We start from the raw sequence: 25,140 nt of genomic DNA, 5'->3' as shown, positions 1-25,140 counted from the left end.
TCCGCTGACTCTTTATACTCCTCTGGTAGATGTTGGAGCAGTGACTCCAGCGTGTCATAATGTGACCTGTCATAACGTGCCAGGAGTGCCTGCGTATTGGCAATGCGCAGGATATTCGCTGCTTGCGCTACAATGCGTTTGCCTGATGTTTCAAGGACTTTTGACTCTTTGTCTGGGGGAGGAGCATCACCAGTCGTCTGTGAGTGGGCTCTTTTGCGAGCGTTGGCCACCACCATAGAGTCTAATGGCAACTGACCCCTAATGTATTTAGGGTCACTGGGTGCAGGCTTATATTTCTTTTCAATCCTGGGGTTTAACACCCGGGCTCTTGTGGTGTCCTTGAAAATGTCTTTGGCAGGTTTGAGAACCCCTTTAAGCATGGGCAGAGTCTTGACAGTCCTTTCTGAAGATGCGAAAGTGTCAAGCAGGAAGTCCTCCTCAATGGCGTCAGAATGAAGCTCCACCCCATGATGAGCAGCAGCCCGTTCGATAAGGGCATTAAATGCGGCCGTGTCCTCTGTAGGAGATGTTTTAATGTTGTAGAGTTGCGCATCCTGAGTATGTGGCGCGATACTTTGGTCCGTGGGGTCATCCCACGCCTGATCAGGGTCTTGTAGTGGTTCATCGGGATCTGCATCCCCGGGGTAGATGGTATCGTCCCCACCATATTCCTGCATCGGGTCCGATTCAGAAGGGGTAGGAGAAAAGGACTGCGGATCTAAGTGGAGGGGATGGAAGTGCTCTTGTAGCACTGGTTCCTGCTCCGCCGGTAGCTTGCGTTTAAGAGGAATTTTGTATGGCACCTCTTCCCTGACTGGCGTTATTTTGCGCTTGTGGAGCATTAACCTGCCAGTGTCGGCGTCGATAAATTGTGGCCCCGAAGAATCTTGTTCTATTAGGCCAGTGGTGGTGGACTGTGTGTGTAGGACACGTGTCCGAATCTGAAATAGTTTTGGTGCCGATGTCGGTGGCAGCCCAAATGTAATGTTGGTGGGCTCCGAGTGCACTCTACAGGGTGAGGTAGTGTCGGGACCCGAGGTAGAGTGGAGGGCTACCCGGTCACGGATGCGTTGTAGAGATGCAGAGACCTGCTGCACAGCAAACTGAGATGGTGGTTTGGTGGGCATCTTGGTAGTAGGCGTCGAGGCCGACCCCGACTTTTTTGTCGGAAGGGGGTCACTGGTCTGAAGGGATGCATCGACAGTCGACGTAGTCGAGGACTTATTCGGCATTGGTGCTTTAGGCGTCGACGTAGCCGAGGCGGCCATCTTGACTGCGGAGGTCACGGGCTTCGGTGTCGGCGCCGAAGGTGTCGGTGCCTTGTGGTGCCCGAGGGCGCGCTTCTTCTGTGCGTCGACCGCGTCTGCTGCGGTGAGCTCGGCGCCGAAGTCTCTCTGTACGCGTTCGGAGCCGACTACTTTTTTCGGCGCCGGGGCAGTGGACTGTTTCGACGCCTTTGATCCGACCACCAGTTTCACTTTCGATTTTGAAGGGACTGGAGCGATGGATGTGTTTGGGTTTAACAACCCGGTCGTCTTAGGTAATAGTGGCTCTTGCAGAGTGTTCGATGCCGGGCCGGAAGGCGGGGTCGAGGAACCATGTATTAGGTCTTGGGTAAGGCCCGAAGGCGATCCCTCGACCGGAGCCTGACGACGATGTACAGTTTCGGCCTCCGTTTCGACGGATTGGCCTAGCTCCTCGGGAGAGCTGTCTTCTTCGGCCCCATAGGCTTCGTCGAAGTCCCCTACCTCGTCGACGACTTCTTCACGTCGAAAGAGCACTTCGTCATCGTCGTCCGATTGGGAACCATGCTCCGAAGCGGGGCTAGAGACTATTTCTTCCACGCTCTCGGCGTCCTCGTCCTCGGTGCTGAATATATTGGTGGGTGCGGGCGCTGCCTGCTGCGCCTCGAGCCTCGCTGCCCGTCGGTTCCGCAGAGTCTTTTTGGCTCGAACCGCGCGCAGGCCATGCATTTCGATTCGTCGTGATCCGGCGAGAGACATTTATTACAGACTGGGTGGACGTCGATATGAGGGTACTTGGCGTGGCACAACGGACACCTCTTGAACGGAGTCCTCGATTCCATCGTCGATCGAGCGTCGAAGTTTGGACCAATTCGGTCCGAAAGTTGGAATAGGGTGTGGAGCACTAGAACTAGTAGTCGACACCGAACGGTAACTGTACCGACGAAAACTATAGGCCTTTTGGCCTAAAACTAAGTATTCCGAAGTTGAGATAAGATAGTTGCATCCGAACCCAATGGCGGAAAAAAACAATCTGGGGATGGAGAGGATGCCCATGCGCACTGTGGTCCAGGGGAGGAGTCACCCATCTCAGGATACTTCGAAGACTCTTCCAGGACAACAATGTGCAATCATCCGGACCCAACACTAGGCGGCGATCTATGCACAGATATGAATTCAGGAGCCCACATGCCTCGAACCAGAAGGACCTCGGAAAGAGGGGCAGCATGGGGATCCACAGCCTTTGCTGTGCACCATGCCACAAATTTGTTCCACCTGCAGGCGTATACTGTCTTAGTGGAGGGATGCCTGGCTGCCAGAATAATGTCACAGACTTCAGAAAGAAGATCGAAAGCTGTCAACTGTCGCCGCTCAATCTCCACGCATGGAGGTGGAGGGTGGGCAGGTTCGGGTGGAGGACCGTCCCCTATTGCTGTGACAGAAGATCCTCCCGAAGAGGCAGTCGGATCGGGGGGGGCGATCGCCATGGTGAGTAGCTCGGGATACCAATATCTTCGTGCCCAATCCGGAGCCACAAGGATGACTCTAGCCCGGTCGCGCCAAATCTTTCTTCAGCACTCTGGGCAGAAGTGGTATAGGAGGAAAGGCGTACAACAGACCGCAGCTCCACTCGTGAAGAAAAACGTCGCCGACCGAGTGCCGCCTTGGAAATTCCAACACGCAGAATTGATGACATTGCGCGTTCTCTTCGGTGGTGAATAGATCTAACCAAGGCTCTCCCCACTGCAGAAAGAGACCTTGGGGCACCTACGAGTGAAGACGCCATTCGTGATCCATCATGCACCGGCGGCTGAGTTTGTCCACTCTGGCGTTCAGAGAACCTGCCAGGTGTTGACCCACCAAGGAAATGCCTTGATGTTCCAGCCATGTCCAGAGGCAGAGAGCCTCCTGACATAGGGTCCATGACCCCACCCCACCCTGTTTGTTGCAATACCACATGGCGGTGGTGTTGTCAGTGAACACCTACACTACACTTCCCCGGACAGAGTGAAGGAATGCTTTCAGTGCAAGTCGGATAGCCCGAAGCTCCGAAAGGTTGATATGGAGTTGAGGCTCCGCTGGAGACCAGAGGCCCCTGATCTCCGCCTCTCCCATGTGGCCGCCCCATCCCAGGAGGGATGCATCCGTCACCACTGTGTGCTCCGGTTGGGGAAGGGAGAGGGATCTACCTTTGACCCAATCGCGATTCGTGAGCCACCACTGCAATTGTCGTGCAGTGCCCTCCGAGATCTGGACATGATCGGACAGGTTGCCCCGATGCTGTGCCCACTGGAACTTCAGGTCCCATTGCAGAGCCCGCATATGCCATCTGGCATGTTGCACTAGCAGGATGCAGGTGGCCATTAGGCCCAGGAGCCGGAGGGTCATCCTGACTGAAACCCGGGATAGAGGTCAGAAGATCAGAATCATAGCCTGAATATCCCGGACTCGCTGCTTGGGAGAATAAAAACGAAACTGTGTTGAATCCAGAACCGCTCCGAAGAAAGGGAGCTTCTGAGAGGGACTCAGGTGCGACTTCGGCACGTTGATGGAGAACCCCAGCAAATGCAGGAGGTCGGCCGTAGTCTGGAGGTGAGAGACGACTGCCTGGGGCGAGCCCGCCTTCAACAACCAGTCGTCGAGATAGGGGAAAACTGGAACCTTTGATCTGCGCAGATGAGCTGCGACCACTGCCATCACTATCGTGCACACCCGAGGGGCACTGGTAAGGCCTAAGGGGAGCAGGGCAAACTGAAAGTGCTCCGGGCCTACCATGAACCACGGGTAACGCCGGTGGGCCGGCAGGACGAGGATATGATAATATGCCTCCTGCACGTCCAATGCTACCATCCAGTCTCCAGGGTCGAGGGCAGCCAAGATCTGAGCTAGAGTCAACATCCTGAACTTCTCCTTCAGGAGGAAGCAGTTGACGTTCCTGAGGTCCAAGATGGGATGCAGGCCCCCTTTTTCCTTCTTGGGGACCAGAAAGTAATGGGAATAACAACCGCGTCCTACTTCTGGCCCAGGAACGCGCTCGATGGCACCCTTGGCCAAGAAAGCCTTGACTTCCTGCTGGAAAAACGCAAAATGGTCCCCCAGCATGCGGTGGAACTGAGGTGGCATGGTTGGAGGGGCAGTCTCGAAGGGGAGGGAGTAGCCCCTTCGGACGATTTGCAGCTTCCACCTGTCCGAGGTAACGGAACGCCAGTGGGGAAGTTGATGGCGAATCCTGCCGCCCACAGGAGTGGGGTGTGCCCCAAAGCTCGGTCTAGGAAGGCTTTGAGGTGGATGCTGCTGGAGCGGAGGTGGACTGACCCGAACACTGGCCCCCTGTCCCGCCGCGGCGGGCACCACGTTCGCGGCCGCGCTGAGGTAGGTTCTGCACAGGCTTCTGGCTGAACAAATGTGTCGGGCGCCCCTTCCGTGGCCACGAAAGGAACGAAAAGCAGACGTGGCCGGGTGCGTGGTGGAGAGACACAAGGACTTGGCCGTAGCCCGGGAGTACTTAAAACTCTCCAGGGCACTATCTGCCTTATCGCCAAACAGGCGAGTACCATCAAAGAGCATGTCCATAAGAGAACTTTGTACATCCCCTAAAAACCAGTGGAGCGCAACCAGGCATGAAGACAGAGGGCCACTGTTGTGGAAATCACCCTACCCAGTGAGTCGGCGGTGTCCAGTCCACACCTTATAGCGAACTTTGCTGCATCTTTCCCCTCAGCAACAGCTTGGGAAAGCACTGTCCGGGCCTCCTCTGGACACTGAGGCAGCACCTGTGCAGCAGTGTCCCACACAGCATGAGAATAGCGGCCCAAGAGGCATGCGGTGTTCACCGACCACAGCCCTAAGCTGGCAGATGAAAACCGTTTCTTGCCGAACTGTTCCAGCTTCTTGGATTCCTTATGCGCTTTGGGAAGTGGAGGCCTGGATGACCAGGCTCTCCAGGGTTGGGTGGGTGGACAGAAAGGCAGGGTCACCCGGGGTCGGGCGATGGCGCCGGGCCACATTTTTATCCATGGGAACCCCCGTGGACGGTCTAAACCAGGTGCGTGTCAAGACGTCAGTTAATGCCTCATTGAACGGAAGCAGGGGCTCCGAAGAGCTTGTCGCCGGCTGAAGTACTTCAGTGAGGAGATTAGCCTTGAGGGTCACTGTGGGCAGGTCAAGGGCCTCAGCTGCTCTACGGAGCACCATAGTGTATGTGGCGCTAGCCTCCATAGCCACAGCAGGAGGAGAAAGAAAACCAGGGTCAGAGGAGAGGTGAAGGCCACTGGCATCCTCTAGCTCTTCCGTCCATTCCTGTTCTGACCCGCACTGCAGTGCGAGAGGGTCCTCAGACCCCTCCCAGTCGTCCCCTTCCTCCACTGTCTGTGGAACAGGCTGCGGTGGTGGTGGGGGGGGGATAGGGGGATACAAATGGTCGAACGGCGCCGGTCCGGCTCTGTGTCCCATTTAGAGTCCCAACCAGAAGCAAAATTGTCCGTGAACCCGGGCAAGGGCGGAGGTGGAACGAACGGAACCCACTGAGGCGCCCGGATCGGAGCCGCGGCCTGCGTCGGGGCAAGAGCCGCCAGTGGAGGTCCCTGCAGCTGGCGGCAAGGGAGGGCCCTCAACTGGGTCCGTGGCATGAAGGCGCGCCGGCGGGAGCCCGAGGCCTGAAGAGGCGGTCCATGGCTGCAAGAAAATCTTGCACCTGGGCAGGAGTCGCCGATAAGGTGGGTAGGCCGCGGGACTCACAGGCTCCAAAGGAGCCGCGGGGGTGGTACCCCCGGCCCCCTCGTCCGCGTCCGGAGACCGACGAGGGGACGTCGGAGAGTGGAAATGCTTCTTTGACTTATTCTTATGACGGCTCTTAATCGAATCCGAGTGGGAAGACTTCGACCCCGGGGAGCGATGGCTCCGCGAACGATTCCTCGAGCGAACCCTGGATCTCGAACGGCGCGGAGACGACTGCCGGGCCTCCAGCAGCTTACGGGACCGCTCCCGCAAGGCCTTCGGAGCCATGGCCAGACAGTCGGAACATGACCGGGGGTCATGGCCGCGCTCCAGACAGTAGAGACAGACACCATGGGGGTCGGCCACTGACATCGTACGGCGACAGGCCCCGCAGGATTTAAATCCAGGCATCCCTACGTGGCACCAGGAGTCAAAGACTCAAAGATGGAAGACAAAAATGTAGTCAAAAAGTGACTAGGGTACGTGCTCTAACCGGATCTGCGCTTGCTGGCGCGGAAAAAGAAAGAACTGACGTCAGCACACATGGGTGGCGCCTAAGTAGTCTCCGTGACATCATCTCGGCGCTTACGACGCCACTGACAGACGCGGAGCCGCACGACGCCACCTTCCGACGCGCAGGGCTACTGCTGACGAAAACTTTCCGGATCCAGTCTGACGCCTGGGGATATTCTAAGGTAAGGAATCTATCACTAACGTAGCTCTTTCAGATCGTTAACTTGGAAATGTTTATCCTGACTGGACCACAGGCCATGACATGTGACTTTCCAGAATTAGTGCAAATATCATTAAAGTCAATCTGGACTCCACTAACATACGGAGAGCCTTAGGTGTCCATGCGATAAGTACAGAGTGATCTGCATTTAGCAATGCTGGTACAGGCTTGTTGGCAATCCTCGAGTTATCCCTGACAGTATCAATCAAAAAAGTACTCAAATTGTTGATGTAAATGATAAACAACAGTGGCTCAAGAATACTTCCCCGACGCACCCTTCTAGCAAGCGAGAGTGTGTCTGACATTTCGTCTGCCGGGCCGAAACGAACTCTCACAGCTGCGTTCTCCAGCAGGTTGTTCAGAAACTTCACCAATGACATCTCAACCCCCCGATCTAACAGCATCAACAAAAGATGGGTTCTATTTGCACAATCAGATGCTGTGGATAGGTCCATAAAGGCCAGGTACAGTGCTTGGCAATGGTTTACTTTCCTACAATCTGATGTAAATTCAGGCAGTGCAACATTGTACCCAGCCCTGCATGGACACCAAATTGATAGGAACTCAGAATATTGTTTAAATTAGCCCAAGATAGTAATCGATAGATTATCACCCTTTCAAATATTTTGACTGTGCTGTCTATCAAGGAGATCAGTCAATAACATTTAGGTGACATGCGGTCTCCTTTCTTAAATTTGAGAAGGAGAGGGCCTAGGAACGAGGGATATTTTTACACAGAGAGCTATTAAACACATTTTTTTATGAGGGGATCCCACATATTAACATGGCATTTGATGAGGGCAATATGGTATGTGTCTGGACCTGGGGCTTAGCCGCCTGAGCTTTGCCTGATGGCTTTCTCCACCCCTGGTAAGGTGACCAAGAAAGCAGTAGATTTTCCTAATTTGCCTTGTGATTTTGTTCAAGATTTCAATCCTGGAAATATTACCATTCACCTGTTTGAATCAGAATAAAAGGGATACATTATAGATTAAGAACTAACCTGTTAATAGAATCCCACTGGCTATACATTCCAAAACTCTACGCAAGGCATCTCCAGGGCTGAGAGGTCCAGGCACGCTGCTTAAAGCCTTCTCTACCAGCAACTCCACTGCCTACAAGAAATGGGCAAAAGAAAAAAAAAGGTTGGTTGAGACAGCAAAAAACAACAACGCTCTCCCGCAATCAACATGCAAAGAATTCCAGTTTGGCTCATCAAGATATCGATACTAGGACAACTGGTCTCTTCTGCACAATGTAGTTGTTGATGAAAATATAAATGAAAACATGAAAGAATTCCCCAGCTAAATAAAGGGATCAACCAAAAATCACCGAAAATAAAATTGAGGTATTTCTATTATTGCATCACCAAACATTTTATTAATTTAGGCACTGTTGTCAGAAGTATTAAAGGAACACAAAATTCCAAGGCAGTTCTGATGTGATCTTAGCACATCGAATAAAGAGGAATTCAACAGTTTTCTTCAACCTCGAATTAGCGTAATGGTACCTATATAAGACTCTTTCATTTAAGCGCAGATTTTTGGATCGTCTAACGGTATGTGAAGAGACTATGTTCCTCCCCTCTTTGGGGCTACAGTACATTGTTGTGTTTTCCATTCAAAACAATATTTGCAAGCCAGTGTCATTCCACTGAGCTTCAAGACATTTATATATAGATTGAATTCAGATGGGGAACGGTTTCTTCCCACATGTAGGTTGTCTAAATGAGCCTCCTATTTCAAGTACAAGACTTCTGTCAACAAAATATATCTGAGGATCCAAAGGAACCAGTGCCTGACCTGCCAATGAGTTGTCTTCTTCCTTTCACCAATTGGGAGAGTCCTTCATTATTCTTAGCAATCTGATATGTTGTGCCACTCAGTCCTCCTGACACACTGAGAATTTGATTACTCCTGTCATTGTGAGATGACAATGAGGAACCAGAAGTGTTTACAATGACATACAACCCAGTAACATGTTTAAGTTCCTTACAGTCACAATATTCTGGGATGGGACATGGCAGCCAATTGTAAAAGCTGAAGGCTTCTTTCATTTGAGGGAAATACTTTCATCTCACTTGCAAGGATTTTTACTCCCAAGAAACGCCTTCGATGGAACCATGCATGATTTCTTTATATTTAGAGCCAGACTCAGTGCCGATAGGAACAATGTTGGTTTCTGAACCACAATGCATGCCTAGAAATAAAATGGTGCCGGTCTTGGTTTTTTTAGCCAATTGTCCAGTTAAGGATAAACTGACATGGTGCTCATAGAGCCATACACTTAGTGAATATTCTTGCGGACTTTAGCTACCATAAAATTAAGGAACGTCCTGTGAGAAAGATAAATTGGTATATTGAAATAAGCGTCCTCAAGATCTACTGAGCCCAAAAAATGCTTTTCAAATGCATGGAAGAGCCTCTTGTTATGTGGACATCTGAAAAACCAGTTGCTAAACATTTTCAGCATAAGAAAACATTCTAGAGGGGAATCCTTTCTCCTTCTGAATTAAAGGACAAGTTATTTACCTTCGGTAACACACTATCTGGTAGACAGTATCTGTAGGAGAGTAGGATCTGCTTCTTATAGTTACCCCCACTTTTTGCAGATGTTCACTGTATTTGAATTAGTCTGGCTGGGATCCTGCTATCCAGGACCCCAGCCTAGCTGCTTTCTCTCTAAATTGATTGCATGTACTTTAGGTACACCACAGATTGGATTCTGGGGTACCCTTATAAGTCACTAGTATATGGTATACTATATACCCAGGGCATAGGTACCCCATAGGCCTCACAGGGGCTGCAGCATGTATTATGCCACCCCTGGGAGACCATTCCAAATGACACCACAGGTCTGCTACAGCAGCCTGTGTAAGGTGGTGCATGCACCCCTTACTTAGATATAGGTTCACTATATCTATCCTGATCACTGCACATATAAACCTATCAGTCACCCCTATGGCAGGCCTTATCAATCCTGAAGGCAGGGTGCTGGGTTTTATGTGAGAGGGAGCCCATGCATGAGCAGAGCCCCTCTGCAGCTTTCGGAACCTTTATTCTGGGGTTGTTTGTGATGCAGCCAACCATATACTCTTAAGTGCATTATAACCTCGCTGTAAATGCTAACTTTAAAATGGCTGCATGGAAACATGTTGTGTTTGGTGTCAAATTCCTTGGAATCATACCTCCACACGGTATGATTCTACCCTACTAGAGGGAGAAATATGACTACACCGGTACAAAACGTACCAGCTTCACAGACCCTGGCATCACAAAATTGATGCTGCCAGCCACAGACAAGAGTCTGCCCTCCTGCTGCTGGACGAAACCACGGCAGGGGACGGCTGGACAATAGGATTCCTGTCACAAGGAGGTGTGACCACCTCTCAGACAGGCTTTAGTGTATTGGGGCTGGGTGGGTGCACTGTGAGAGTGCTTTGATGTCTGCACTGGGGGCACATTTGGTGTCCCTGTGCATAGTCCAGCTCAAACCGGTTGCAGGGGCTATCGGCGCCTGCTCTGGCGAGAAACTGGACAAAGGACATGAGTGTAGCCACACCTCTGTCCTGACCCTCCCATAGGTGGGTCCCCCAGAGTTTGTCCCACCCCTTCCTTGGGCATAAAGTAGGAACCCCGGGCTACAGGACTTTAGATGTACCTGGACGAAACTCTACTACAGAAACCAAGTACTTCAACTATCTACACTACCAGTGGTGGCTGGTGACATTTGAAAGTGGTAGGCGTAACATTATTGTCGTACTGCGCCGAGCGAGGATGCTCGAACAACCTATGGGGGAATTTGGTGGGGTTCTCCCTCCAAGAAAATTTTGAAAAAAGAGTGGACGAACGGTGCATTTTTAAGCAAATTTGAGGAAGCAAGAAAGTTAATAAAGCAATTAGTGCTGGGCCTAATAAACATAGATCGGTCACTGCACCTCCCCTCACTTCACACAGCATTGCTCTTGTACCTTCACCCAGCTCCACAGAGACCCATGCTCACTCACAGGTGTACACACACTTCTCTACTGGGGATTGCCAAGTCGACAGACAAATACACAACTAACAAGCAGACACATCTCAGTCTTGAAACTGTAAAGCAGAGACACCCAAACGGATCTTATAATAGAAATTATAATGCAGACAAATAGTCAGACACTCAACTTCCTCCCCCCTTCCATCTCAAATGTTCAAGCTTGTACCTCTGAAACACCACGCTGCATTCTAAAAGCCAGGAAGTAGTTAGGGGTATGAGGCATTAAAATATGTTTAAATTAATACAACCATTACTTTTCCATCAACATATTGCACGTTTTATAAAATGGTGAGCTGTTAAACAGTCAATTAAGGTACAACCCCTTAAGTCTGCCTATTTCCTGCTCATTCTCTGCTACAGGGTGATACCAAATCACTCCACAAACACTGGCAAATATGAAACATTATGCGATTGTACCTTGCATCAATGGGGAACTGAGATGGAGTCGATGTACAACTTGTTAGCATCGCAAATAGCAAACGTACTTTGTACAACGACACAGGTGCACAAAGTAAAAATCCTCTCAAGGAAAAAAGTCAGATTTTTTTAAGGTTAAGTACTGCAATGCTAAACCAGTTTAAAATTACGTTCCTATCAAGGAAACACAGCAGTGCCAGATAAAAGTGATAAAAATAGGTGTTGTTAAACTGGTTTACTGAACAATCAATAACGACAGAATGGAAACCGAATGCGCAGAGCTCAAGTATGAGCACAGCAAAAAACCTCGTCAATAATACATTAGCAAATATTTCACAGACCCTGGAACAAGACATTTGTTAAATGCCCTCATAAGGCAGCCTGCCTTTTATGAAGTGTTGCTTTTAAGTTAAAGAATGACGACTGCTCTGGTGAGGTTAAAATGTTCGAGGCAGATGTGGAAATACAGACTCTGACCTAAGCATACCAGCTTGCAGAAATCAATAGCATCGGTGCGGCGGATAAAAATCACAAGCAGCCGCTTCCGGGTACCAGTATAAAAGGCTGCAGTACAATCTGTGCGACTGGTTTGTCTGGGTGTAAGCTGTGATCGCTCACTGATGCATTAGTGCACCCAACCCATTCTTACACTCTGTGGAAGCAAACTTCACATGTCCAACCAAAAGAAAGGTGAGACGTAAGAGAAACTGATGCAAATGAAACTTTGCACATTGTTCATTAAAATATATATCTATTTGGTAAGCGGTGGTGTGAGGGAGACACCGCTCCATCAGTTTGAGAATCAGTGTGAGAGTAAATGTTATGGGTATCTTTCACTCACTGGTCATATCTGCCTACTTACCAACTCACACACCAACACGGTCACTCCTCTGTTCATCTATCCATCCATCCAACAACGCATCCGTCCTTCAACCTGATCCCACAAATCCAACTATCTATCCTGCCACTCGCCTTCCTGTCCCTTCACCAACTCATCCATCTATCCGTCCGTCAACCCATCCACCCATCAAGTAACCCCGTCCATCCATCCATTAATCACCCATCCAGTAACCTCATCCGTTCGTCCGTCTATCCATCCATCCAGCAACCCCATCCATTCATCCGTCCAGCAACCCCGTCATCCACCCCTCCATCCATCCAGCAATCCTGTCTATCAATTCATGCATCCAGTAAAACGATCAATCCATCCACTTGTATACATTTGCGCAGCCGTGGGGGCTTGGGGGGTTAAATAGAAAGTTAAAACAACTTACACGACCGGGCGGGTCCGTGCCGCCTCTGCTGTCTGCTCCTGGGCCGGGGTCCGGTGCGTTGGCGCCTTCAACGTCTTCTGTGTGGGTGGCTGGCAACCCCTCTCAGCCAATCCAGATGCTGCTCCAGCAGCGCCAGGATTGGCTTGAGCAGGGTTAGTCCCGGCCCATTAGGAGACAAGGGGCTGCGGCATGAAGCAACCCTCGCTCTCCTAAGGGGAAGGCTAGTGCGCATGTTCGGGCTGGTCGTAAAAATGACCAGCCCAAAAACGAACATGTGCACTATTGCGCTGTCACTCAAACCTGAGAGTGATGCCGCAGCCCCACCCCTTCTGTGTCCCTCGTTCTACTTCTGACGCTAATTCCAATCAGGAGTCCTGATTGCTGCAATTAGCGTCAGAAGTAGAACGATTTCTAAATGGAGCCGTGGCATTAGTGGGGCAACACCCCAACGGACGCACCGCCATTGTACACTACGTTAGATGACCGAAGAATCTCCCTTGGAGTAAAGGAGTTACTCCCCTGCAAGGCAGGCACCAAAGACTCATCTGACCGGTTTGCATCTACGCAGCTCCTGAAGGACTCCGAAGATTTTGCAACACAGGAGGTGGGTTCCTAAGTTTCCCCGAGGCCGACCAGTGCTCTCAACAAACCAGGGCTCGACAAATCTTAAAAATCTTACTTGACCTGCAGGTCTAGTGACTAGAATTTTCTACTCGACCGAACATCAATGCACTTGACCCACAAATTGGTTGCATACAAATTTTCTTTAAAACATTTGCAGCGCCGTTGATCTATGACCATTAAGACATGATCGAATTTTTTTGGCCTCATTACTATTCTCACTGAAATGTTTTTAAAGTTACGAGCACGGCCTTGGATAAACACTCTCAGCAGTACTCGGGTACACTACTGTACATTAAACATACTAGAGCGTGGCCCCGGATGAATACTCTTAGCAGTACTCAGGTTCAACGCTGTACCTTAACATACTAGATTACGGCCCCGGCGACTCAACATCCTGTCATTCTGGGCAAATCACTTAATCTCCCCGTGCCTAACAAAAATGAGTGTGTCCTTGTGTACCATAACTGGTGCTCATGTTAAGCACTCCAATACCTTCGGGTCGAGTAAGCACTATATAAATCTGCAAAAAAAGACACTCTTAGCAGTACTCGGGTACACCGCTGTACCTTAAACATATTAGAGTACGGCCCCAGATAAACACATGCTCAAGGGTCCTGTGACCTCAGTGACAGAGTCACTGTCACTCTATGGTGTGCTGCTTCATAGGCCTGCCTTCAAGACTGGAGGTGAACTTCAGAATTAATTGTGGTGTACAGGCCTTCAAGGTTAACCTACACTTGCCACTGCTAGGGTCCACCTGCTGGTGCTAAGACACCAGGGCTTTTAAGATCTTGTGGGGCCTTCTAAGGTTTAGCATGGGAATGTGCTCCCTCAGGGAGAGTGGTCTGGTGGACTGGTCATGAAGACTGAACCTGGTTCCCCAGTTCTAAATTCAGAAGCTCTGACCATAGTGCCACATCCTCTCCTCCACTGAACACCATACTGCCCCATTGAGAGAAACTTGCACTGCACTGACCCGCTATAAACACCTGGATGCGACTCAATTCAAATTACACACTAATTAGGAGCAATATGCTGCCTAAAAACAATTTAACAACATCCTAGAAAAAGCAAACACTCAGAGAATGCAATATTAAGTAAAGCATGTGAAATGTAACTAGGAACAACATGGTTACCTTTTTCTTTTTACACTCATTATTCAGAAATTAGTGAGTGCTTTTGCCTGAAAAGTTAAGTCCATGACTACAGGGTCCAGAAGGGGCCTGTTTCAATGCCCATTGCTTATATCCTTACAAAACGTAAGCAGTGTGGTTTAAAAAGACCACGTTTGTGAATACAGAGCTACAGTATGCATTTTGTTTTCCAGTTCACCCATCAAGCAGGTATTTCAGTACCTCCAGGAATAGTGCACTTTCCCACCCAGGAAAAACAATGTTGTTCAAAGAGCTAGGAGAAAACGAAAGTAGCGCTTCACTGGCAAACACTGTAAAGTGGCGCTAATGTGTTTATCTGGCCACCTTGCAACCACTCTGTCTTGCTTTAGTTAGTTAGTTAGTTAGTTTTCTTTTCATATTTTGAATGTTTTATTTCTCTCCACCCCAAGTCTGCACTTGAAATTGAAAAATGTCGGAAAAAGCCGACGTATCCAGCAAGTGTTTTTCTTTTTTGGATCCATTTCACAAGGGAGCAAATAAACAAAAGGAGGAAAGAGAAGGTAATACGTGTTTCTTGAAGTCTCGGTTTTACTAAATGAGTATGAGGCGACAGTAAGGGACGGGAAGAGAGAAAGGGAACAAAAAGGGGGTGGGGGGCAGCTGCCAGCGGCAGGGGAACTAGACAATGTCTTTGTCTTCTTTGGGCACGAAGGAAAAGACAGAGTCCTTTTCCTTGTCTGCCCGTTCCGCCCGTACTGATATCACTTAGCAGGTTAATGTGTGTAGGTATTCGGCCGGCTGGCTGGGAATGAAGAGCTCACTCACCAGGCCGGTCAAGTAGGCCTGAAAACTGTCTCGCCCTGAAAGAAATTGACTCGCATTTGCGAGCGGGCGAGTACATTTTTCGAGCCCTGCAAACCCGAGACCCGCAGCCCTCCTGGACACCGAGCACATTTGCAGCATGTTAGTAATGGGATTTCTGGCTGGCTAAGGCGTGCGACAAAGCCAGGCAGAAACCACCACTCTAGTCAGGGCAAGCAAATTACACGCCAAAGATAACCCCTGCTCACCCCCTTGGTAGCATGGCACGAGCAGTCAGGCTTATCCCGGAGGCAATGTGTAAAGCATTTGCGCACGCACCCAGCAACAACATCCCAGGCCCACCACAAAAGAAACTCCACACAAGGTTATATAAAAATAGCCTTTGTATTATCATAACACATTAGAATAGTAAGCAAATATTATACACTGTGCCAACTGGCACTGGGTAATATTTACAAGGGATTATTTACACCTGACAGGGCCAACTGGACCACTGTCAGTACCATCACAAAGTGAACTTAGTAAATGTAGAACTTATCATAAACAGAGATCACAACCAGTAACTACTGGTAACCACTGTACTTAGCATCAGCCTGTAACATAAACCACATTATGCACAGTATCACATTAGGCGCCAAACGCATTGTACGCCAACCTCATCAGCATAAACACATTATGCAATTCTCCCACAAGTCTAAACACATTAGACCCTAACCTCCTAAGCATAACTACATTAGGGAATAACTCTCACTAGCATAAGCCATTATATGCGAACCAACCTCATAATCATAACGCACATTTAGAGGTATCAACACAGGTGCGTAAATCATTCTACATACATTACATTTCCTACCACCAGAGAATCACAGTAGGGCCGGCGCCCTATAAATCTAACAATCCCCCCCTGTCCAACTGGCCATCCAAAAAGGGGGCTCAAATGTCCTATGTCCCAAGAGTCAGGGCGCGCTGCCAGAGCAGCGAACATCAAGGTGCGCCATGGCGCAAACCTAAACGTTGCAGCTGGCACTAAGTGCTGCGCAGCTGTGCAGGAAAAGATGAGGGCGAAGGAGTGCGTCTCACTCCTGAGTCCAAGGCATGTCCCCTAAAATAAAGACCTAAACGGTGCAGCTGCCCACTATTTGCTGGGCAGCTGGAACTATTAAAATGCGGCATGGGCTCTCAGTGGCCCTTACAACAAATGTGCCTCCTTTGTTGGAGCCACACGGGGCTCTGACAACAAATATGCCACACGTTGGAGCCACACGGGGCCCTGTAACTAAATAATGCAAAACGTTGGAGCCACACGGGGCTCAGTAAATAGATAATGCCACCAAGGGTTGCAGCTGACCCCTGCAAAGTGGGGCAGCTGGAGAACAATGGCCAATATGGAGCAGCACGGGCCCTCGGGACACCCACTGGGGCCCTTCAAACAAAGAAGGCCCACGTTGGAGCGCAGTAGCGCTCAAAACAAACATGCCCTAACTGGGGAAGCCACCTAGGCTCTATAAACAACAACCTGCCCCCTTATCGTTGGAGCGACCCACTGCAAGACGGGGCCGCTCAAAAATGGGGAAATGGCACTGTGCCTCGACCGGCACCACCCCGCCCCCTCGAGCCCTCACTCACCGGCTCTGGGGGCAGGACTCCGATTCAGCTTCTCCTTCGCCCGGTCCCCCTCCTGGGACCGGGACTTCACTGGGGAGCCCGGAGGCTCCGTCACTTCTCTCTTCACCCGGGCCCCCTCCTGGGACCCGGGACTTCGCAGGACTTCTCTTCCGGCACCGGGGCTCCCAACCGCTCACGGGAGCCCCGTGAGGCATTCTCTGTCTCTCTCCGGTCTCTTCAGCAGTGCGGGCGGGGCTCTCTCCACACACGGGAGCCCCGCACTTCCGCAGATCCTGGCTTCCTCGGGACTTCCCTCCGGGCCTCACGAGGCCACGCCCACGTCCCATTCAGGTTGCCTGACTTCCGGGTCGCATTTGCAGCGGCCCGGCAACGTTTCAAAAGCGGCTCGGGCCGCGGCGGTGATTCTTCTTTATCGGCGGCAAGCGAGGGGTAGGCTCCCTTGAGATCAAAAATATGCAGCGGGGTGGGCACCCGCTTTACTTACGGGCGAAGTTGCGGGGTGGGCACCCGCACATAAAAATAATTAAATAAGCGGGGTGGGCACCTGCATGTATATACAACAATAAGCGGGGTAGGCTCCCACAATTAGGCACACCAGCGGGGTGGGCAACCGCTCGGTTTTGGGCAAAGCGCGGGGGAATCCCTACGTTGGGGTTCCCTCAAAACAGGTGGCAGCTTCTTCCTGCTGGACAAATCATTAAAAGATAGCGCTCCCAGGGCACTGGAGGCAAAAAGAGGTCCTGGAAATAACAAGGCAAAGCATAAGGGTCCCAGGAAGAAGTCCTCCAGGCATCCAGGGGCTGGGCAGGGCCCAGGGAGGCAAACCTTCCCCTGGGCCCCAGCAGCAGCACGCCCCTGGTGGTTTCAAGTAAAAAACAAGAACATTTTCATGGGGTCACAGCCCCTTCTTTTATACTACATTTTCCTTTGTCTCAAAGTGTAGGCAATGGGAGAACCAGATACAACTGGTTCAGGAGCACTTTGTTTTGCTCAGCTCCCCTCTCTATTCACAGGACAGGCCAGGGACATCAGACGCACCACAGGAGGTGGAGCCAGCATTGTGAAGGGAAGGCCCAGCCCCATTCAGGTCCCAGGTGCAACTCCTCCCTCCCATCTACATGCATATCTCTCCATTCACCACCGGGCAGACTCATCCTGGCTCCTGGAATTCCCCAGCCCTCTCAGCTCCTGTCAATCACAAGCCAGACAGGCAATTCACATCACACAGCACACAGACATGCCAACTTCTAGAAGTGGCACTTCTCCACCAGTCACAATAAATCTGCGCACACCATTGCGCAGCATTTATTCTCACGAGTTTGCACATACCAAACTCGCCCCTGCACTCCTCTCACATCAGGAACTACCATGGACACACATATCCCCCATGCATTCCTATGGGAGGGCAGGCCAGTCTCACTAAATGTAACACAGAGCGCACGCACTTTACACTGGGACACTACTAACACTACATAGGGAAAAAAGGCAGGATAAATGCAAAAAGTTTAGGGGTGAACCTGCCAAAAGGGCCAGGTCCAACACAGCAGATTATGCTTTTTGGCGATCCCTGAGGCTGTGCTTTGGGCTACTTGTAGTCCCGACCCCAAACAGTGATTCCACCGAAGATTAATGGTCTACACTCCACGAGTGTTCCGTGGGCTGGTATTTAGTGATTCCTCTCGAGGTCCCTTCGCGACCCCTGGTCCTTCGGCCTGTGGGTCCCTGAGAAAGGTACTTTAACTTTCAGTGGGCTTTCCTGGTTGCTCCAGACGTGCCCTGAGTCTCCATTGCTTGGGGAGTCCCCATGACCTTGCTGGTCCACACTGAAGCATCTTTTCTCTGACCGCGTGGGTTGCAGTTGCAAAGGCTTGTTGGTCTCCAATCCGGACACTGACCACCCAGCACTTGACATCCTTCGTGGGACAGCTTACCTGCGGACTTTGTTCGTCGTCGACGTCTCCTGGTCCCCGTGGCTGCAGAGTCAAGCTTCACCTCTTCGCACCTGAAACACCCGACATCAGTGGGCATTCGTCTACCGAGCCCCTGGTCACCCTGAAGTGACCCAAACTCTGTCCCCTCTGCTTTCAGGTTCTTCTCAGCTCCGATCCAGGCTTGGATCACATCAGACACTTTTCCTCTTCGCGGCAGCAGCACTTTGCAGCATCACGCCATTGAAAACGACGAAGATTCCCGACACCATTTGACACCTATGCACCCGGATTCCCTGGGTCAGGTAACACGAGTACTCCAGTGCCCACATGGGTGCTGGCCCTAGAACCTTCTACGTTTTAAAGGGTTTGCCAAATGTGCTCTCCTAAGTGTCCTTAATCTTTAAAATTCCAACTGCGACTTCCCCATAGGATTGTACGGAGCTCGTGGCTGTGTTCCCACACTACACGCGTCCCCGTGGGTCTCCTGTGTCACTACCCTGGGTGGTTCCTTGGGGTCCCAGCGATTCTACGTGCTCTAGGCACTGTCTAGTCAAGTTGTGGTTGTTATATCACTTTCTTAATATATGGTTTGGTCTCGCCCTGGGGCACACTGTGTATTGTGCTATTTACTGTCGTTCTAGTGCTTTAATATTGTGTATCTTGTGCTGTAATATCATAAAGAGGTGACTAGAGAGTGGTTAGTAATAAATACATATATTTTATATATATCTTGTGTGGTTCTCCTTTCATTTGGTCATTCAGGAGGTTATAATCTGGTAAACCAAGCTGCTTTACATTCCTTCAAGACTTAGCCTGAAGGCTGCTCTCCATAGCTACCACTAGGATAGCGTTCAAAATAGGTTGTCTTTAACCTAATCATCAATAAGGGTCGTTTGGACTGGTGCAAGGTGCCCACTATAACTAGTGGACAGCATATACCAGGCCAACTTCTCACAGTATCTAGCCGCAGATTCCTTACCTTTGAATTTCCCAGGTGTTAGACTGGATCCGGAAGATTTTCATTATAGATATACCCCAGCGCACCGGCAGGTGGCCTCTGTCGGCTACGCGTGACGGCGTCGTCTGCACCGGAAGTGACATTGACGTCACCTATATAGGCGCCACCTTGGCGCCCTGACGTCAGTTACTTTTCAGGACTTTCCACGCCAAAAATGCAGAGCCATGAAGAGTACTGAGATTGGTGTGTATAAAAACTAGGGCCCTGAAAGGGAACAACCCTGACCCTAGAAACTTATCCGCAGTGCAGGGAGGATAGGTGGGTCAGTAAGGAATCTGCTACAAGATACTGTCTCTACCAGATAAGGCGTTACCGAAGGTAAGTAACTTGTCCATCTGATAGAGATATGTAACCGCAGATTCCTTACCTCTGAATAGATACCCAAGCAATAAAATCCCCGGAGGAGGGGCTGGGACATGCTCCAGAATAGAAAGTCCTGCAGGACCAAACAGGCGAAATGGCCATTCCTGCGGACCTGACTGTCCAGGCAGTAATTCTTGGTAAACGTGTGCAGGGATGCCTGACAGATTTCCAGGACTGGGACTCCACGTACTAACGCAGTGGTAGCAGCTTTAGCTCTGGTGGAATGAGCTCTTAAGCCTTCAGGAGGCTGCTTCTTTGCCTGTGCCATGGGACTGTTCCCATGAGGCACAGGGTCAAGACTGATTTGCATATGGCCATGTCTAAACTGGGGTGGTGTAGTGGGCAAAAGAACGATGGATTTAACCCAGATCTCTTGACTGGGGGAGAATGTCTGCATTGTCAGCATTCCGTCCATCAATTGTTTGTTGTAACGCTTTTCGCCCTAAGTGGGATGGGTATTCCCAGACGTGGGACCCGTGCTCACTACGCCACTGGAGTCAAGCTATCCTGGCTGATGACGGCTGATAGCCAGAAACCGGTCCTAGGATGCTTGATTCCGGTCCAGGGAAGACATGGCTTGGCAGTTCGGGCTGGACTGTTCCCATGAGGCACAGGGTCAAGACTGATTTGCATATGGCCATGTCTAAACTGGGGTGGTGTAGTGGGCAAAAGAACGATGGATTTAACCCAGATCTCTTGACTGGGGGAGAATGTCTGCATTGTCAGCATTCCGTCCATCAATTGTTTGTTGTAACGCTTTTCGCCCTAAGTGGGATGGGTATTCCCAGACGTGGGACCCGTGCTCACTACGCCACTGGAGTCAAGCTATCCTGGCTGATGACGGCTGATAGCCAGAAACCGGTCCTAGGATGCTTGATTCCGGTCCAGGGAAGACATGGCTTGGCAGTTCGGGCTGGACTGTTCCCATGAGGCACAGGGTCAAGACTGATTTGCATATGGCCATGTCTAAACTGGGGTGGTGTAGTGGGCAAAAGAACGATGGATTTAACCCAGATCTCTTGACTGGGGGAGAATGTCTGCATTGTCATCATTCCGTCCATCAATTGTTTGTTGTAACGCTTTTCGCCCTAAGTGGGATGGGTATTCCCAGACGTGGGACCCGTGCTCACTACGCCACTGGAGTCAAGCTATCCTGGCTGATGACGGCTGATAGCCAGAATCCGGTCCTAGGATGCTTGATTCCGGTCCAGGGAAGACATGGCTTGGCAGTTCGGGCTGGACTGTTCCCATGAGGCACAGGGTCAAGACTGATTTGCATATGGCCATGTCTAAACTGGGGTGGTGTAGTGGGCAAAAGAACGATGGATTTAACCCAGATCTCTTGACTGGGGGAGAATGTCTGCATTGTCAGCATTCCGTCCATCAATTGTTTGTTGTAACTCTTTGCGTAAGTATAGCATATCTTGATGCAGAGAACTACCCATCGTGAGATGGCCCTTTTCTGTACTGACTGACCTTTCTTCGCACCAACATACCCCATGAAGAGTTGGTCGTCCACCCGGAACTCTTTTGTGCGATCAAGGTAGGTAGGACAACACTCTTTTTGTGTCCAGACCGTGAAGTCGCTCCTCTTCCTTAGAGGGAAGTAGAGGAGCGTAGAAAGTGGGCAAGGTGACAGATTGTCCCACATGGAAGGGTGTTACTACTTTCGGGAGAAAAGAGGCTCTAGTGCAAAGCACCAACTTGTCAGAGAATATTGTCAAAAAAGGAGGCTTGGACTAGAGCCTGCAGCTTGCTCAGCGTCCTGGCAGATGTGATTGCCACTAAAAAGGCTGTTTGCATCGTGAGCACCCGAATGGGGCAATTGTGCAGGGGCTCGAAAAGAGCACACATGAGAAAGGTGAGAACCAAATTAAAGTCCCACTGAAGCACAATGAAGGGTGAAGGTGGAAACATATGTACACTGCCTTTTAGGAATCTGTAGGAGGCTGGTTTAGTAAATGGTGCGCCCTTATTTAAGTGAAACACCTTGCACTACTCCAGACAACCCTTACGGTGATTGTAGTGGTCTTAGGCAACCATGAAAAGCTCTCTAAGTTGTATCTGTGGAGAGCAGCCATCAGGCTTAGTCCAGAAGGAGTGTTAAGCAGCTTGTTTTACCAGATCTAATTATATAGTGTGGGTTAAATGAAAAAGAACCACACAGTGTACTTATAAACATATGTCTCTTTATTACACAACACTCACTAACACATTGGTATATCTCCTACCCGGAGATATCAACACAAATACACAATAATACTTCAATTGCAAGAGGTATGTAAGCACAATACACAATGGTCTCCAGGAGACCAAACCATATACTAAGAAAGTGGAATGTGACCTGCGACCAAAGTCGGGACTTGGACCAGGAGACTTAGAAGAGCTGGAGACACAAGGAACCACTCAAGGTAAGTACCCAGGAACCCCACGGAGGCTGTGTGCAGAGTGGAAACACAGCCGTGTACTCAATTCAGTTCAACAGGAAAGTCGCAGTTGCAGTTTTGAAGAAGGATGCTTCCCAGAGGACCCTGAAGAAACCCCCTGGAAGACAGATGGTTGAAGAGTCACCCCACCCATGGATACCGCCTGGAACCAGGATACCTACACCAGGAAAGCCAGGTGCATAGGTGCGAAGTGACTTCGCAACCACCGCAGACCACAACGGAGGAATTCAGTAAAGATGCCGTTGCCGTACACTGTGCAAGAGTCCGGTGGAATCCAAGGGTGGATTCTACAAGAGAAGAACCTGCAAGCAGAGGGGGCAGAGCCTATGCCACCAGGAGGCATGGAAGAGCAATGACCACCGATGAAAGGAGATGCAGGAGCAATGACAGTGACCTTGTCACTGCAGCTGTGAAGACCAGGAGCCGTGAACGAGCTGTCCCTTGTCGGTAGTCGAGAACCAGGGAGTCGGTGTCTAGCAGGAGTACCAACAAGCCTTGGCAGCAGCAACAGACGTGATAAATGATGAAGGAGCAACGTTGGGACCAGCAACGTTTAAGGGACTCACCAATTGCAGGAGAGGCAGAGCTGGCCCCGAGCAAGACAGGGGAGCCCACTGAAGCTAGAGAAGACACTTGAGAGGACCCACAGGCCAGAGGCACAGGAGTCGCAAGAGGACCTCAAGCAGCTCACCAAAGATGAAGGCCCACGGTGCAGAGGATGAGGTGAGGATATAGATCTTGGCAGGAAGAGATGCTGGAGCTTCTTGTAGCCCAAAGATCTCTGGAGGACAGAGTCAAAAAGCCTTGGCAACGGCAAGTCAATACAGTGCACAGGGGTTCTGTTCCAGTGGTTCCGTCAAGGGATACTGGCCTCAAACTTGCTGAGAGGACAGGTCAGGCCTCGAGGAAGTTGAAGAACCACAACCTGTGTTGCTGAGCCTTTCGGAGTCCATGGGACGTCAGAAGCAGCAGCCCGGTTAGCTTTGTTGCAGTGCCTGAAGATGCAGGAGAGTGACTCCTCCACTCCAAGGGAGACTACTTCGGGTGTCCTTGATGCCCACAGGTATGTTGAAGATCCTAGAAGAAGCACAGACACAGACAATGAAGAAGACTTGCAAGACAGCGAGACCAGGAGTCTTCCTTGATGCAGTCTCGGTCCCAGGCGAAGTCCAGCGAAGTACTAGTGTCCAGACGGTCGAGAGTGATGTGGTTTCAGGCTTGAGTCATGTCCCACGATGAATCTGAGGACCCACTCACAGGTGAGCCCTTTTATACCCTAAGAAAGGTGTAAGGACGACTCATGCGTCCCTCCCAGAGGAGGGGCTGGACAGAGGGGAGGATACTTCCATGTCTTTTGTCCAGTTTCATGCCAGAGCCGGAGCCAACGACTCCCTGAACTGGCTCAAACTGGAGTATGCAAGGAGGGCACCGAATGTGCCCTTCAAAGCAGGCTGGTGGCGAAGGCAAGCGGCCCCAGACCAATACACTAAGTCCTGTCTAGGAGGTGGTCACACCTCCCTGTGTCAGGAAACCTATTGGTTCGAGGCATATGAGCTGCAGATTACACACTTTTGCATAGATCGCCATCTGGTGTTGGGCCCAGATGTTTGCAGTTTGTTTTTCCTCTTGGAAAGTCTTTGGAAGTCACGAGTTTGGTGACTCCTCCTTTGGATAGTATTGCGCATAGGCTTTGGCTCCATCCTCAGATTGTTTTTTTCCGCCATCGGGCTCGGATGTAATACTTTGCGCTCCGGTTCCGAACATTTCCAGTTCGACGATCGAAGGGGAATCCTCGCTCATCGCGGTATTGTTCAAATCCAGATCTCCTCAATCACCTTCTCTTCGACACATCTTCGATTCCAGTCGTCGACGGCGGCCTTCGGGCCTACCCAAGCTCCGGTCCCGGCTGATGGAAAGAACTCCTTTCAAGAAGTGCCCTCGATGTGGGTCCAAATTCCCCCACACCGATCTTCATGAGGTGTGCAACCTCTGCCTCTCCCCTGAACACGAGGCTTGAGACTGTCCGGCCTGCAAGTCTTTCAGATCGAAAAAGACTATTCGAGATCGAAGGGCCAGACGAAACATGGCGCACTCCTCGACCGCCGATCGTCGACATCTTCGGGGACGACGTCGAAGATCCGGGACAGTAGCACACCGAAGAGGACCTCGTCAGTGCTTCCGAAGCCGACGACTCAGATGTGGAGGACATCACCCCGGCGCAGAGGGTCGTGAGTACTATACCCCCTCCCGCACCGACACCTAAAAAGGCTTCGGTCACACCTTCGCCTCCGGGCCTAGGCAAGACCAGAGACACTGCTTCAAACACCCCACCTTCGGGCCCGGTGAAGAAGCCAAATAAGCCTTCCGGCGGCTCGGGCTCGAGCCAGCCCTCGAGCGGTGCCGAGAAACACACTTCGGCACCGAAAAAGAGACAGGCCTCTACCTCGACACCGAGCTCCGCATCAAAGTCCTCGGTGTCGTAACCCTGCCAGTCCGTACCGACGCCATCTTCGGTACCGACCAAACCCCATAAGGCCCTCGGCACCGACAATTCTACACCTCGGTGCCGACCAAGAAATTGGAGGTTCCCAAGCCCAGTGCTAAGCACGGCACGGACAAGCCTAAAAAGTAATCAGCCCCGAAACCTTCGGCGCTGACGGAACAAACATTGTCACAGGAACTGTTTACACCGGATCCCTTGCAAAAGACTCTTGCCAAGGATCCAAAAACTGGACATTTGGCACTCTCTTCTAAAAAGAGACATTTGGACAAACC

At 50.7% G+C, this 25,140-nt stretch overlaps 1 protein-coding gene and 1 long non-coding RNA gene across 2 annotated transcripts in view; one reads left to right on the top strand and one right to left on the bottom strand.

Moving 5' to 3' along the window:
• The window catches only part of ZFR2 (zinc finger RNA binding protein 2), a 701,383-nt gene that overhangs the window by 82,967 nt on the left and 593,276 nt on the right, over nt 1–25,140 (bottom strand). The window contains exon 17 of the mRNA XM_085639486.1: nt 7,697–7,808. Within this exon, the coding sequence (XP_085495612.1) occupies nt 7,697–7,808 (112 nt within the window). The remainder of the gene's footprint in view (nt 1–7,696; nt 7,809–25,140) is intronic.
• Nucleotides 1–25,140, top strand: part of LOC146772425 (uncharacterized) — a 442,975-nt gene that overhangs the window by 363,615 nt on the left and 54,220 nt on the right. The gene's annotated exons all lie outside the window — the stretch shown is intronic.

Source organism: Triturus cristatus, chromosome 12, assembly GCF_964204655.1.
Source record: "Triturus cristatus chromosome 12, aTriCri1.1, whole genome shotgun sequence".
Taxonomy (NCBI): domain Eukaryota; kingdom Metazoa; phylum Chordata; class Amphibia; order Caudata; family Salamandridae; genus Triturus; species Triturus cristatus.
This window is presented reverse-complemented; position numbering and strand designations above follow the sequence as displayed.